The sequence below is a fragment of the Chiloscyllium punctatum genome, chromosome 17 (genome assembly GCF_047496795.1).
Source record: "Chiloscyllium punctatum isolate Juve2018m chromosome 17, sChiPun1.3, whole genome shotgun sequence".
NCBI lineage: Eukaryota > Metazoa > Chordata > Chondrichthyes > Orectolobiformes > Hemiscylliidae > Chiloscyllium > Chiloscyllium punctatum.
The window spans coordinates 72441123-72456570 of NC_092755.1; the positions used below are offsets into that span (position 1 = coordinate 72441123).

At 41.0% G+C, this 15448-nt stretch overlaps 2 protein-coding genes across 2 annotated transcripts; both read right to left on the reverse strand.

Annotated features, from left to right (window-relative positions):
• Positions 1-4891: 4891 nt before the first annotated feature.
• On the reverse strand, positions 4892-5950 carry LOC140487653 (hydroxycarboxylic acid receptor 2-like). Its single transcript, XM_072586938.1, has one exon. It carries the CDS (start codon positions 5948-5950, stop codon positions 4892-4894), a length of 1059 nt encoding a protein of 352 aa, XP_072443039.1.
• A 2893-nt stretch (positions 5951-8843) lies between these two features.
• LOC140487654 (hydroxycarboxylic acid receptor 1-like) lies at positions 8844-12520 on the reverse strand. The gene is made up of 2 exons (XM_072586939.1): positions 12399-12520; positions 8844-9858 (listed from the first exon to the last, which is right to left on the reverse strand). The coding sequence occupies exons 1-2, from the start codon at positions 12518-12520 to the stop codon at positions 8844-8846; spliced, it is 1137 nt and encodes a 378-aa protein (XP_072443040.1).
• Positions 12521-15448: the final 2928 nt, after the last annotated feature.

Consider the following 15448-nt stretch of genomic DNA (forward strand, 5'->3'; position numbering starts at 1 on the left):
ACTGTCTTTTGCAACTATACCTCCTAGAGCTTATTTTCAATAATGGCAACACTCATGTGAAAGGTGAAACTCACTTTTACAAGCTCTTCCCTTCCCTTTCTAGTTCTTGAAATTATTTTGTGAAGTTTTTATCCACTTTTCCTTAGCAATACCTAAAGTTACTGCTGAAGGCTACTCCTGCTCCCTATGGGCCATTCTTTGCTGAGGCCTCTGTCTTTTTAAAATGTAACTGGCTATTTCTCTCTTTTTCTAGATTATGTTCATCTTACTATCTCTTACCAGCTTCTAGATGATGGTTTGTCTTTGGAGTACCAGGCTTTCCTGTTGCTGTTTCCATGGCTGCTACAATTTATCTCTATCTGTAATCATATTTCAGTTGTTGACTGCCTGCTTATGATTAAAGTGGTAACCTCACTATCTTCCAAAGTGTTTTTTTGGATGCTCTTCTCCTTGTGTTCCTGTTCCCTGCATGGAGTTTGGATCCCTGCCATTTCTCACCATTGTTATGGTCCTGCATGCCACTACTGTTGCTTCTTGCTACCTGCCATCTCAGTAGGTATGTGATTCTGGCTAAAGGTTTGAGACAAACACAGAAAATGCTGGAGAAACTCTGGCAGCATCTTTTAAGAGAGAAACTGTTAATGGTTCATGTCTAATATAACTCCTGTTCAATCTCAAAATATTAATACTGTTTCTGTCTCCACAGATGCTTCCAGATCTGCAACATTTCCCTGGCATTTTCTGTATTTGTTTCAGGTTTCTTGCATCCACAGTATTTTACTTTCATTTAAGGCTTGTTTGAGGTAGCTCACAGCACTGATCTTTCTTTGTTCACACTTTTTGTGTTGGATCTACCTATGATCAGTGGTAGAGAATAAACTAGCATACAGCCTTTAAGAAGGGACACTGTCCTTCATTGATTTGTTGAACGAGATAGTTTCTCGTAAAATAGCAATAATTACAACTACATTATAAGTCAGACATAATTACTCAAACCTTCACACACTGTACCATTTACATCTGCACCCTATGAATGCTATGTATTAATTTCAGCAGAATGGATAAAGCTAAAGCAATTTCAACATTAATAGTTTCATACTCATTACTTTGTGACAGAAGCTTGCCTGCTGATTCCCCTCAATTTCAATTTTGCTAGAGTCCTTAAATTTGGTCAGATGCTGCTTTGATGTAAAGGTTGACTCTCTCACCTCAGCAGAATTCAGTTCATTAGTCCATGATTGGATCTGGATTCAGTTTAGTTCTAGAGCTGAGTCGCCTTGGCTGAACCAAACTGAGGATCAGTGAGCAGGTTATTGCTAAGCAAGTACTGCTTGATAACACTGTTGACAACTCTTTCCATCACTTTACTGCTGATTGAGAGTTGGTTGAGGGATTGGTAACATACTGTAATGATTGTTAAATATAGGAGTATGTGCATTCATACTTGTGTGTAGTTATTACTAATACATTACTGTGTTATGTGATGCATGAATCACCTTCTATTCTCACGCATGCTGTTGTTCATCTGACGTTTTCTAGAAGTGAGGGAGTGTGCTCTTCATTGATAGCCTTATCTCCTTTAGATACAGATTCCTGAAGAAGGGCTCATGCCCGAAACATCGATTCTCCTGCTCCTTGGATGCTGCCTGACCTGCTGCACTTTTCCAGCAACACATTTTCAGCTCTGATCTCCAGCATCTGCAGTCCTCACTTTCTCCTTTAGATACATATTACCAGAGCAATGGTTATTTATATAGAACATTTAACATAAAACATAATGGAGGAAGACTATATGGAAATACATTGATGGCTTTAGGGGAGATAGTCAAAAGCTTTGTAAAAGAGAGAGGTTTTGAGGGGTGTCTTAAAGGGAAATCATTGAACACAGCTTATTTAGAACAGCCATTATAAATATTTGCAGATAGATCCAGATACAACTGAAGCAGAAATACAAGTAGGGAAGATTAGGAAAGTAATTTCAAATCTGGGATGCTCAAGAGGTCAGAATGAGAGGAAAGTGGATAATTCTTGAGCTGGACAGGAATACAAAGATAAGGTTGGGAAAAAAATTGGAATGGTTTGAAAACAAGAATAATTTTAAAACCAAGATGTTGCTTGGTCAAGAGCCGGTGTTGGTCAATATGGTGAATAGGACTTGGTGTGAAAAGGTCATAGTAACCCATGTTTTGGATGCCGTCATGTTTACGAATTATTTAATTTTAAATAATTCTTGAGCGGGAAAGGATAAGAAGTTGGATTGATTTGCAAGCAAGGATAAGAATTTTAAAATCAAGGTTTTGCTTGGCCAAGACCCAATGTCAGTCAATAAAGTGAATAGGACTTGGTGTGAGAAAGGTCACAGGAACTTGTGTTTGGATTCCCTTGAGTTTACAAATGATTTGAATTTGAGACACCGTCCAGGAGTGTATTGGCATTATCAAGTGTAAATGTAACAAAGGGCTGATGAAAGTTTCAGCAGCAAATTAACTGAGGCAGGGACAGAATGAGGCATTTTATGGAAGTGGGAATAGGCAGCTATAATGATAGGATGAAGATGTTGTCCAAAGTTCTCACCTTGAGATCAACTTTAACAGTAAGGCTTCAAGAAAGCTAGTTTGCTCTCAAACATATGTCAAGGGGAGAGATGAATTCAGTAGCTGTAGGAAATGGTGTGTAATGGTGACTGAACACAATGACTTTAGTCTTATTTAGTTGCAGGAATTTTATGCTCATGCCAGTGAAAGTTGTTTGAAAAGCAGTCTGATAATTGAGCAACAATCACTATATGTGGTCGTGAAGTAGAGTGGATGCTGTGTGGTGAATCAAATTGTGTGATCCATTGAGTGTGAAATTGTTTAGTCCTGCATTTCACTTGCTACTTATGCTGTGTGGCATGTAAATAGTCCTGTTTGGTAGCCTCATTAGGTTTACACCTCAGTTTCAGAAATGCCTGGTGCTGCTCCTAGCATGTCCTCCTGCAATCTTCATTGAACCATGGGTGAAACATAGGCTTGATGGTGAGAAAGTCTATAGCCTTAAAGCTTGTCGTTAAACATTTAGACTAAAATGTAATGTTGAATTATAGAAACATTTGCTGCACAGTAGAAAATAGACAGGCAGGGAGGGTAAGGCAATTAGGAACATTTGTCTTAACATCAGTGAATCTGTAAACAGGACACCAAGTGATAATGTTCACAGCTGTTCCTTTGTGAAATTAATAAGTGTTTGATTCTGACCTCAAAATGAAACTCTGTACCAATAATTTCTCTCCTGAATTATTGTCCTTCACTGTTATTTGTCTAGTTCAGAACATACACTGCTTTTGTTAACTTTTCGAAAAAGAAAGCCTGTTTTGTGACAGTACAGGTTTTGTAAACTTTTTGTATAAAGGACGCCAGGTTGTAATCGTACAACAGAGTAGCCTGCCAGGACTCTTGAAGAGCTGATGTCCTACTCTTCTGGGTTATTAGAATCCAGTTAGCCTGACTTATAGGTATCAGCGTTATGTTGTAACAGTGATGCTACTGGTAAATAGAGGGAATGACTAAGATTAAACTAAACTGTCTGTAAGAGGTTTTTTATTCTAGACTACCAAAAGTACGATCTCTGGGATGAACCAAGAGAGCTTGCAAATTGAGTCCTCAGGGGATTCCTTTGGCTGTCTCAAATCTGTACTTTAATAACTCTGATAATGATAGAGTTGGGACATGACATGACATGACGTTACAGATTGTGTGAAGTACATTTTATTGCTGCTGATGGCCCACGATGCCTCATGGTGCCTCATGGTGCCACATGGTAAATTGCTAAATCCCTATCCAGAGTATCTTATGCATCCCTAAGTGCTTCCTCAAGTAGTGTTCAACATGGAGGAGGACTGCTTTATCAGCCTGGAATGAGTGGGGCTTTACTAGGTGCTAATTAACAAAGTTTCCTTGTCCATGTTTGGCCTGGTGCCAATAAAGTAAATGGAGTCGAGCTTTTATTGAGAAATCCCAGGGCAACTCCTTCCTGATAGTGTTGCTACCCCTGCTGCGTCTGTCCTGGCAGTGGCACAGGATTTACCCAGGGTCAACGATGGTCTTATCTGTGTTTGTCTCTACCTGAGCTACAAAGATTTGTTTTTCGTAAATAGCGATGATTGTTCACTACCACTTCCATGCATGCCCCTCACGCCTCATCTAACGCTTCCCACAGAATAGCTCATACCATGGTCTGCTTCAAGTTGCAGGTAAATCTCGGATCCTGTGCCATCAATGCTGCTGGTACCCCTTCCCAGCAATTGCGCGATGCTTTGTTCTTCTCAGCAGTGCCAAACCCACCGTTTATTGGCCAACCATTTCACAGTAAAGTGCAGATAAGCTAAATACTACTGATGCTAGAAATCTGAAACAATCTCCGAGGACGCTGGTGAAACTCAGCAAGTCTGGCCGCATCTGTGGAGAGAGTAAAGTTTTTGATTCGTTTGAATTGACAGCTTTAGCTCTGACCAATCCGATAAACTAGGACGTGTCACACTGAACATAGTGAGCACACTGTGCGCGAACAAATTATTCACATTCGCAGCAGCAGTATCGCTGTTGCGTGTCTTTAACCATCCGTACAATACACTAGAGTTCAGAAGAAGCATTATCCCAATATTTCCTCCAATTACTTTTCATTTTCCCTATAATTGTTTCTTTGATTTTTACAAGAACTAAATCCATAGTCAATGTTGCAAAGTAAACATTGCAAGGTTTCAGCACGTGGAAAACTTGATTTTAAAAAACATTTTATTTTACCCTTATTCACCAGAAGCACAGGCTAACTGCTTTTACAATATCAAAAAAACAAGTAATCTTAATAATTTGCAATAATGAAGACACAAACAAGTAGATTATTAACGGCTGGGTCATGCAGACAAAGTAGACCCAGACCGGGATGGTTCATAATTATGACAGACCGCTATCCTTTTTAAATTACCCATATCTATTTGTCCCGTGGATTCTTTTGGTTGCATCGCACTATTAGTTTCTGATTTGGAACAGTTTAGATTCAGAGAAGTAACTGCTTTCATTAAAGCATTTTTGAATGTCGAACTTGAAAAGTAGTAAATAACCGGATCCAGGACACTGTTCAGATATGTCATAAATAGTGTATTATAAAAGACATGAACAGCTGTCTCATATGATTTGCAGCCTTTAGCGCCTCTTAGTTTCGTGATTAATACAGCAATAACAGCAATGTTTGTCGGTAAGAAACAGAGCACAAACACTGCAGCCACAGCGATCACAAGCTTCATCGCTCGTTTATATTTACTCCTCAACTCAATTTTCATTTGTTTTAACTTCCAGATGATGCAGGACGTGGAGAAGAGGATAATCGGAGCCGGGATAGCAAACTTGAAAAGAATAAAAATAATATCGGTCCAAATTGCTGTCGGGCGCAGTGGCCGCGATATGTCAAAGGGTTCACAGTATGTCCAGTTGTCGTGTTTGAAAGACCGTTGTTCTGCTAAAAGATGTGAACACATTGCCACGGCCAGAATCCACAAGCTGCCGGCTACCTTCACTGCACACCTTGTAGACATCGTATTCACCTTGTGGTGAGGGTGGACCACTTTAAAATACCGATCGATCGCCATCGCTGTGAGGAACATGATGCTTCCTACCCGGTTTAGGGAAATCCAAAATACATTCAGACGACAAGGAGCATCACTATAAATCCAGTTCTTCCCCCGGATAAAATAGTCTGCTCGAAACGGTAAACAGCAGATTAACAGCGTGTCTGCAATCGCCAGGTTCAGTGAATAAACTGTGTTTGGTTTCCAAGTTTTTGCGTGAAAACCGAAGATCCATAAAGCAATGACATTTCCAATAAATCCGAGGACGAAGGTTATAATTATTATAGGTGGATTATAGGAAGAATTAACGTCTCCCACACGACCACATTGTTGGGTCCCGTTGTCCATTGTAGGTGATGTTGCAGTGAACACCGTCATACAGCCACAGAAGTTAGCAAGCTGAAGGAAGCCCACCCGTATATATCGGACTTCTCCAAGTTTCATCATGGATTGTGGGTGGAGCCCTTTTAAAGTCAGTTGTATTCGTTGAGTTGTACAGTACTTAAAAATGCTTTTAGAAAATCTTCGACATATATTTACAGAAGTTATTCAGTATCAGTTACAATTTGTTGGTTTTGCTAAGGCTGTTAAAATATTGAACTTTCAGAACCCCCATCTATTTTCCACTGAAGTTCGCAAAGTTCTTTATGGTTATTCATCTCCTACAACACTGCTGTTTTAACGGTAATGTTTGTTTTAAGTGTTTCAGGCAATCCTATGTAAAAGAAAAAAAAAGGCTGCTGTGAAGTATGCTACCAATTCACTAGAAACTTAACTCGCTCTACGATCATCGAGCATTTCCAGCTTTGTGTTTCCGTTGATATTATGAGGAGGAGATTCACACCTTTGGAGAAGTGTTGAGTCATACAGCATGGAAACAGACCGTTCGCTCTAACCAGTCCATGCCGACCATAATCCCAAACTAAACTAGTCCTACCTGTCTAATCATGCCCATATCCCTCCAAACTTTTCCTATACATGGCCTTATTCAAATGTCTTTTAAATGTTGTGATTGGATGAGTATCCACCACTTCCTCTGGAAGTTCATTCCACACGCGAATCACCTTCTGTCTAAACCATTTGCCTCTTATGTCTTCACTGTGAAGATTTAACCTAATTGGTTAGACATTGTTGCATTTCATGTTCGCTGTCAAATTTTATCTCCATGACTTAGGAAAGTGACCCTCGTAAGGAGCTGATGAGAACGAACATGGAAATGCGTTTGAGCCAACAGTTGGATGTAACTTGCTTTTGAACACACAAAGTTCTTGTAAGGTGTACAAACGTGAGTTCATTGTAAGTTGAATCTGACTGGGGGAAAGAGGGGAAAAAAATGAAATAAGTAATTTGCCCAAATAGATTTTCAAGGAAGCAACTCAACAGAATTGAAACCCTACGGTGCAGAAAGAGACGATACGGGCCATTGAGTTTTCCCCATAGCCCCTCGCATTCACCATGGTTAATCCACCTAACACACACACAATTTAGCATACTTGAACATCTTCAGACTGAGGTATGAAACCGCAGCAGCCAGCGGAAATCTACAGAAACATAGGAAGAACGTGCAAACTCCACACAGGTAGTCACCCACTGTTGGGACTGAACCTGGATCACCAGTGCTATGAGTCACAATTGCTAAGTACTGAACCACTATGCCGCCCGCCAAAGGCTCAGTAAAGTCTTTTATGCAAACTATGTTGTCTATGGACTGTTGGTTCATGTACGTATTGGTTAAACGTCTATAACCCAAGGGAAATTTCCAGAATTACTGACCCACTTCCACAAAGGTTCACTTAACCAAACCCCATTCCTCAAATCAAAATAACTTTTTTATTTTCTAATTAACTGTAGACAATAGCAGCAAAAGTAAACATTACCCAAGCATTATTTAAAGAATAGCAAGGAGAAACCGAATAGGCTCCCGGTTCTGATTGCTGTGCACCATATTAGGCCCAATACGTGTTATCGATCAAGTTAAGTTCATATTTTCTGTAACTAAACTTCAGTTGGTATGAAACGCAAAAATATGGAGTCAGGTTATCTCAAAACATTTACTAGAACTTGACATAATCAAGTCCAAGAATTAATTCACCTGGTTTACTACTTCTGGAACTTACTGTGGATAAAAAGATTGGGATGTAATACCTCAGCCTATGAGAGGGTGGCGTTGGCAGGCACCAGTGGCTAAATCAGCCAAATACACCCAGAAGAGCAAACTATTGCAGAGTGATAGAAGGGATTGTGGGAAAATTGAAAGAAGTGGGACAAGAAGTTAGCTATGGTCTGTAGTTTCTTCTGTGGGTGCAACCTGGATGTTACATCCCAAAATGCATTCAATGCCTTGTTCAAATATGCTCCCGGCTTCATGGGGATACATCCAAACTCAAAATGATTGCATATATCAGTGTAAATGTCAGGGTCACAAAGCGCATCAAACTCATCCTTTCTTTTGTTCTTATACAAAGCAAATGTTGATTTCACCCCCCCCCCCCCAAACTGACATTCTTGTGAATAGCCCAGAGGAATGCAAGACAAAAAAATTCGACAAAGTATCTTTTTGCCAGGAGAAAGTGAGGACTGCAGATGCTGGAGATCAGAGCTGAAAAATGTGTTGCTGGAAAAGCGCAGCAGATCAGGCAGCATCCAAGGAGCAGGAGAATCGACGTTTCGGGCATAAGCCCTTCTTCAGGAATTCAGAAAGTATCTTTTTGCGACAATACTCGAGTATAATTAACTCTTTGCTTCACAAACACGAGTCCCCTTCTCCCCGCCATCACCAATGTTAAAACTAAACTTTTCTGATTTTGGCAACCACTTTTTTTTCATCTTGCAATTAAGATGTCCAAGTCACATCTGCTAACAAATGAACATGGCCATCCTTTTGAGAGTCTCCCTCACTACACAAAATCTGCCTCCTTACTATATTATTCTGTTGGTGCTATCTGACCAAACACAGAGCTTTGTTGGCTCACTCTCAATCACTCCATCACTATACAATCGAAAGCATGATTTTCTGGTACATAACTTGACTTTAAAAAGTAAGGGTCGTCTTAACAAGTGTTAGTTTTAACTGTTTAACACCGTAAAATGCCAAAACAAAATCCTCATACTTCGAATGTTTTGCACCTATAGGCTAGACTTTAGTGACACAAGCTGGTAATTAGCAGCTCGGAGATACAGTTAGGAAAAAACTCTAGGACTGCTCACAGGTGTTACAGCCTGCTGTCATTTATAGGTAGCATTACAGGTTTTCCTTGGGTTCTGTCGGTTGCATACCACTATCACTTTCTGATTTGGAACAGTTTATATTCAGAGAAGTAACTGCTTTCATTAAAGCATTTTTGAATGTCGAACTTGAGAAGTGGTAAATAACTGAATCCAGGACACTGTTCAGATATGTCATAAATAGTGTATTATAAAAGACATGAACAGCTGTCTCATATGATTTGCAGCCTTTAGCGCCTCTTAGTTTTGTGATTAACACAGCAATAACAGCAATGTTTGTGGGTAAGAAACAGAGCACAAACACTGCAGCCACAGCGAACACAAGCTTTATCGCTCGTTTATATTTACTCCTTGATTTAGTTTTTATCTGGTTTAACTTCCAGATGATGCAGGACGTGGAGAAGAGGATAATCGGAGCCGGGATAGCAAACTTGAAAAGAATAAAAACAATATCGGTCCAAATTGCTGTTGGGTGTAGTGGCCGCGATATGTCAAAGGGTTCACAGTAGGTCAGGTCATCGTGCTCGAAGGAGTGAGGTTCTGCTAAAAGATGTGAGCAGATTGCCACGGCCAAAATCCACAAGCTGCCGGCTACCTTCACTGCACACCTTGTAGACATCGTATTCACCCTGTGGTGAGGGTGGACCACTTTAAAATACCGATCGATCGCCATCGCTGTGAGGAACATGATGCTTCCTACCCGGTTTAGGGAAACCAAAAATACTTTCAGATGACAAAGAATATCACCATAAATCCAATTCTTCCCCCGGATAAAGTAATCTGCTCGAAACGGTAAACAGCAGATTAATAGAGTGTCTGCAATCGCCAGATTCAGTGAATAGACTGTGTTTGGTTTCCAGGATTTCACATGAAAACTGAAGATCCATAAAGCAACGACGTTTCCAACAAATCCGAGGACGAAGGTTATAATAATTATAGGTGGATTGTAGGATGCATTAACGTCTTTGACTAAATCACACGTCGAATTCCAGTTGTCTATTGCAGGTAGTATTGCGGTCAACTCAGTCACACTGAGTTAACGAGTCACAACGAGTTAACGAATCGAATGATGACCAACCTTACATATAGTACCTTTCCGTGTTACATCACTAATTGAAGGTGACGGCCCAATTCAGGCAGAATATAAGGATTCTGAGGAAGAGACTGGACTCGAAACGTTAATTCTGATTTCTCTCTACAGATGCTGCCAGGCTTGCTGAGTTTTTTATCCAGCAATTTCTGTTTTTGCTTCATGGTATAAATGAGTCGCATTTTCAAATTACCAGCAATACTTCTTGAAAACCATAAACATGCATTTACAGCTAAGTTGTCCAGACCCATTAAAGTATATTTAGGTTTTACAAATGACTGTCAAATACTGAATGATGAGAAGTTTGAACATTATACTGAATGGGAGTGGAAGTAGTCCACGTGAAAATGCTTCATGTAGAATTGACAATGGACTTTTACACTTTGGTCATCGCTGTGATTACACACCTTCAGGACAGGTGGGACTTGAACACAGGATCACCTGGTACAGAAGTAGGGACACAACTTCCCCACAAGAGCCCCTGATGTTTGACTGTTATCTGTTCCTATTCTCTTTGCCACTGAATTTGACAGAATGCTCATTGATTTTTAGTTTTGGAAACTTGTTTTCTGTCAGCTGCATGTGGAGTAATTTTTTTTTAAAAAGTAACGTTTTTAAATTCAATGGAAAGTAAAGACTGCTTGCCAATTCACTGAAAATTTGTATCGCACTGCTAACATTGACCTATCCCAACTCCCATGTAGAAAATAAAATCTCTGTCCTAAATGGCCTCCCCTTCATTCTGCGTGAGTGTCTCCTGATTCTGAGCTCCAGGTCATTTGAAGCCTTATCCACGCACAGTGTGTGACAGTTTCTTCCCCCATCAATGGTGGGTTTTGGTTCCATGTTTAAAATTTGATGATATTCAGGTTACAATAAATTGGCTGACTCTGTCAGATCTGGATGGGATATTTGGTTTGACTGCCTCACCTGCAGATCATTCACTTTTAACATCACACCAATATTGATAATATTCAAATCCTGATGAACCAACTGAGAATGTGAGATCTTGATGTGATGATTGGTTTGGAATTTTCATCTGCAAAGCCTCCACTTGTAACATGTTGCTGGATTGGAATCATTTCTCTGCAACTCCAGCATAAAGCCATACACAGACTGGAGCACAGGATAGAGCTGCCTCTCTAAGTTTGCCTGGTAGAATGGGCAGTGCCACCACAGAAAAGTAGATCTAGCAGAACAATTAGTATCTGCTGGAAATACATGGACCCTCACTCCATCACTAAACAAGCATTGGATGCATTCATTCAAGGGAATTGAGGGGCTTTGATCTCCCTCATTCCATCCACTCAAGGGGTGAGGGAGGTGCAAATGTGCACCAACAGGGAGGAGCAGAGACAACCAGGCATCCAGGAATTACAATCCCACCATACTCCAAGATTGCCTTGCCATGCTATCTCTGCCAGTGACTGCATCATCTACAGCAGGTCAGGAGCAGAAATTGGTGCAGGTGATCATCTGGGCCCTCTAGACCCCAGACCACCAGAGGATGTCCATCAATGTATTCTGGAACAACCCAACATAATAATCAGCAGGTTTCTGCCAGATCAGCACTGGGTAGAGCACCAGGATATACTTATAGGACAAGAAAGATTAAAGAACATTGAAAGCCATTTTGGATACACATACATGTGTATCAACGTAATGCCAATCAGACTGTTTTAGGAACAAATAACATTTTTACTACATTAATGCTGTGTGATTCTAACTCATAGAATGTCTCATAGTACCTGTTTCTTTTAAGCCAACACTGAAGGTTGTTGATCCTTCAAAGGGGATTACATGTGCATCATGTGGAGCTGTGCCCAGGAGGAACATGATTTCTGGAAACTGCAACCTTTATTTGCATTTGTGAGTATGGAGCAAAATGAGCACAGAATAGTGCCTCCTATATTCTGCAATAGATGAATGCCACTTATATACTGCTAATTGAGGAATGTATGTGCAGCATCTATGTATTCCTGCATAACTGCCTCATAGCCCAGAAACAGAGTTGGAAGTCCCTGACATAAGGCTAAAAAGAAAATCACCTCTATTGATTAGAAAAAAAAGAAACATAGAAAATAAGAACAGGAGGAGGCCTTTTGGTTCTTAGAGCCTACTTTGCCATTCAATTTTATCACACCTGATCATTCTTTACAGTACCCTGTTCTCACTTTCACCTCATACTCTTTGAGCCCTTTAGCCTTAAGAACTATATCTAACTCCTTTTTAGATTCAAACTAATGACCATTATGGATAAGCACTAGTACCACGTCTCAGCTATTATGGGTTCATAGCTCCAAGTGTTCTCATGTATTTCTGAAAAGTTATTCTGCCTTGAGTCTAACCAAGTGTTTTTCTGGACCTCGTCCATCATGGTGGCACTGCCCATTCCATGGAGGCAACCAAGATTTGACACTAGAGAGACTTTAAACATCCACTCCTGGTCTTCATTTCAGTCTGCACTTGGGATACCGCTACTGGATCTGATAGCTGTGTCTCACTACTGCCTTGGTTTCATCAACGGCATCTCCATCAAACTTTCCTCCTTCCTCATCTGTGGAGATATGTAGCTGGTCCATCTCAGTCTCTTGTATAGTCATCATTCCATTGTTGTACCTCAAAGCACATGCAAATAATTACATTTCTGGAGATATGGACTGGCCAGTATTGATATGCACTGCTTGATCGATCTAGATAACAGAAACTCATCTTCAGTAGACCACCTGTTGATTAAGTGATGGTCCTTGATATTGCAAGGATAGAACTGTAAAGCTATTTAGCATTTAATTTGTGGCTTCCAGATTAGGCTCCTTAGACACATTTTCTAGGGATATACTTGCTACCCACAAGCCAGCCCTAGGGATGATATGGAGGAGTGAATATTCATCGAACCTAGGCGTTGTACAGAATGTAAGAGTTGTGACAACTCCCTGGACACCATGTGCAAACATGCAAGAATTGTCACTTGTGATCAGACATGAGTTGGACAGTGAGAGTTCAATGCCTTTCTGGAAGTAAATCTGGCTGGATGATGCTCTGAACACTAGATGTTGACTCTTGGACCTGAGGGAACCCAACAAAGGCCATAATTTCTGCGGCTTGGCTCTCTGGGTCCATGGTGCACTGCATTTACAAACTCAAAAATGGACTTGAGGGTGGCTGATTGGGAGTCACATTAATCTCCAGTTGTGCCTTAAATTATGTTAGTCATGAGGATGTTTAATGCTGCAGTGATCTATTCTACCACAGGAACAATGTTGCCTCCCATTGCATGCAGCTCATCTTCAAGAGGTCATGGCAGATGGAAGTGGTGGTGTCCTCAGTCATCTGAACTACCTCTGCCATTGCCTTTGGCTTATTAGTAACATGTTCAATTGACCACTTCTTGCACTTGGGCCTCTCTTTGGGTCAATGAGCCTGAGGTACAGAAGCCAACAAGTTGACCTGGCCAAACATTTTGAATGAAAAGATGGATTTGTGAACAGATACCTGTGAAGATATTTTATTAGAGACTGCTATCCTTTATATCTTCCTCCTCATCGTTATATCCTTTGGGCTGCTCTTACCAATCTGTTCATAGCTTGAGTTAAATCCTGTCCTGCACCCAACCCTACCATGGTGAGGCCCATCCTGCCTGAACCATATCCTCTCTAGTCATGTGCAAGGAACCTGTATCCTTGAGCATTACACTGCAACCCATGCATGTGACTGAGCTCACTCTTACTCTTGATGGTCTACATTGTTCCCCGTTAGACCCCTGTATACAGCATTTATATTGCCTCTATTTCCATTTCATTCAGTTTCAGCCACCCAGGGCAGTGAAAATTCCTGTCCAGTTTTTCATGACTAACACCACCGTTGTCACCCCCACTACCTCACTCTGAATGTTGCTGAGTGAAAGATACCCTTTAACTCACCGCTCAATGATCACCTAACCCATTTGGGATCTCTATGAGGGGTCAGAATATGGGAAACTTTGAGCTGTCCTGAACACCTTATTACACCATTCAGTCCTTATGCAAGTGTGAGTGTATTGCCTTTTCTTGGTTTCTACCAACCTTCACGCTCCCCCTGTCATGGTGAACCCATTTGCTGTTTCCTTGATCTGCCTGCCCTTCTTCTTGAGCCCACATTTTCATGATCCCCATTCCCATTCTAACCTGACAACACCCCTTACCCATTTTACCTGTTTCTTTTCCCTCATTTCCTGCTGTTAATATGTGACTCCTGTCACTGTAATCAGCTCTTTGGCCTTCCAATTGCTGTGTCCATTCCACCTGATCCTCTTATTGACCCAAATTATCATGACCTTTAGTCCCAAGGCTGCCTGAAACCACGTTTAGCTCCATCATTGATGCTTACATTGTAGCCCACCTGCTTCAAACATCATTCTTATCAGCCTATCTCTCTGCCTTCTTTGGACAGTCTCCTTTTCCTGGATAGGCTGCCTCCATTACACATTAAACAAACACTGGTAACACCCATGCTGAATCATTGCCCACCAATTGAAATGCCTCATTAAGAAGCATGAAGCAGCCTGTACTTATAGAACAGGGAACAGTACAGCACAGTACAGGCCCTTTGGCCCTGAGGTTGTGCAGGCCTTTTATCCTACGCTAAGATCAGACTAACCTATCTTCCATGTGCCTATTCCAAGAGTTGCTTAAATGTCCCTAATGTATCTGACACTACTGCCACTACTGGCCGTGCATTCCACACACCCACCATTCTCTGTGTAAAGAATCCACCTCTGACATCTCTCCTAAACCTTCTTCCACTTACCTTTACATTATGTCCCCTTGTGATAAACATTTCCAATGGAAAAAGTCTCTGGCCATCCACTCTATGCCTCTCATCAGCTCCCATACCTCTATCAAGTCACCTCTCATCCTTCTTCGCTCCAGTGAGAAAATGCCTGGCTCCCTCTTTCTTCATAAGACATGCCCTCCAGTCCAAGCAGCATCCTGGTAAATCTCCTCTGCACCTTCTCTAAAGTTTCCACATCTTTCCTATAATGAGGCAAGCAGAACTGAACACAATATTCCAAGTGTGGTTCAACCAGGGCTTTATAGAGCTGCAGCATAACCTCGCGGCTCTTAAACTCAAATCCCCCTGCTAATGAAAGCCAACACACCATACATCTTCTTAACAACCCTATCAACTTGGGGGGCAACTTTGAGGAATCTTTGGACATGGACCCCAAGATCCCTCTGTTCCTTCACATTGCCAAGAATCCTGCCTTATCTCTATTCCCTTTCTTGAAAAAGAGAATAACATTTGCCTTCCTCCGATCATCTAGCACTACTCCAGTAGACAGTGAGGTCACAAAGATCATTGCCAAAGATGAAGCAAATCCTTCCCTTGCTTCTTATAACTTTCAGCATATTCTCCTTCCTAACATCAACTTGTTCTAGCATATCAGTCTATTTCATGCTGTCCTGAGAAATGTCAAAGTCCCTCTCAGTAGTGAATATGGAAGCAAAGTGTTCATTAAGGACTACTTCCTCCAACTCCAGATGCAAGTTCTC

Coding starts and splice junctions, on each gene's coding strand:
- LOC140487653 (XM_072586938.1), bottom strand. CDS start 5,950: ATGGACAACGGGACCCAACAATGTGGTCGTGTGGGAGACGTTAATTCT.
- LOC140487654 (XM_072586939.1), bottom strand. CDS start 12,520: ATGACTATACAAGAGACTGAGATGGACCAGCTACATATCTCCACAGAT. Junction 9,859..12,398: donor AGACACAGCTATCAGATCCA/GTAGCGGTATCC, acceptor TCGTTAACTCAG/TGTGACTGAGTTGACCGCAA.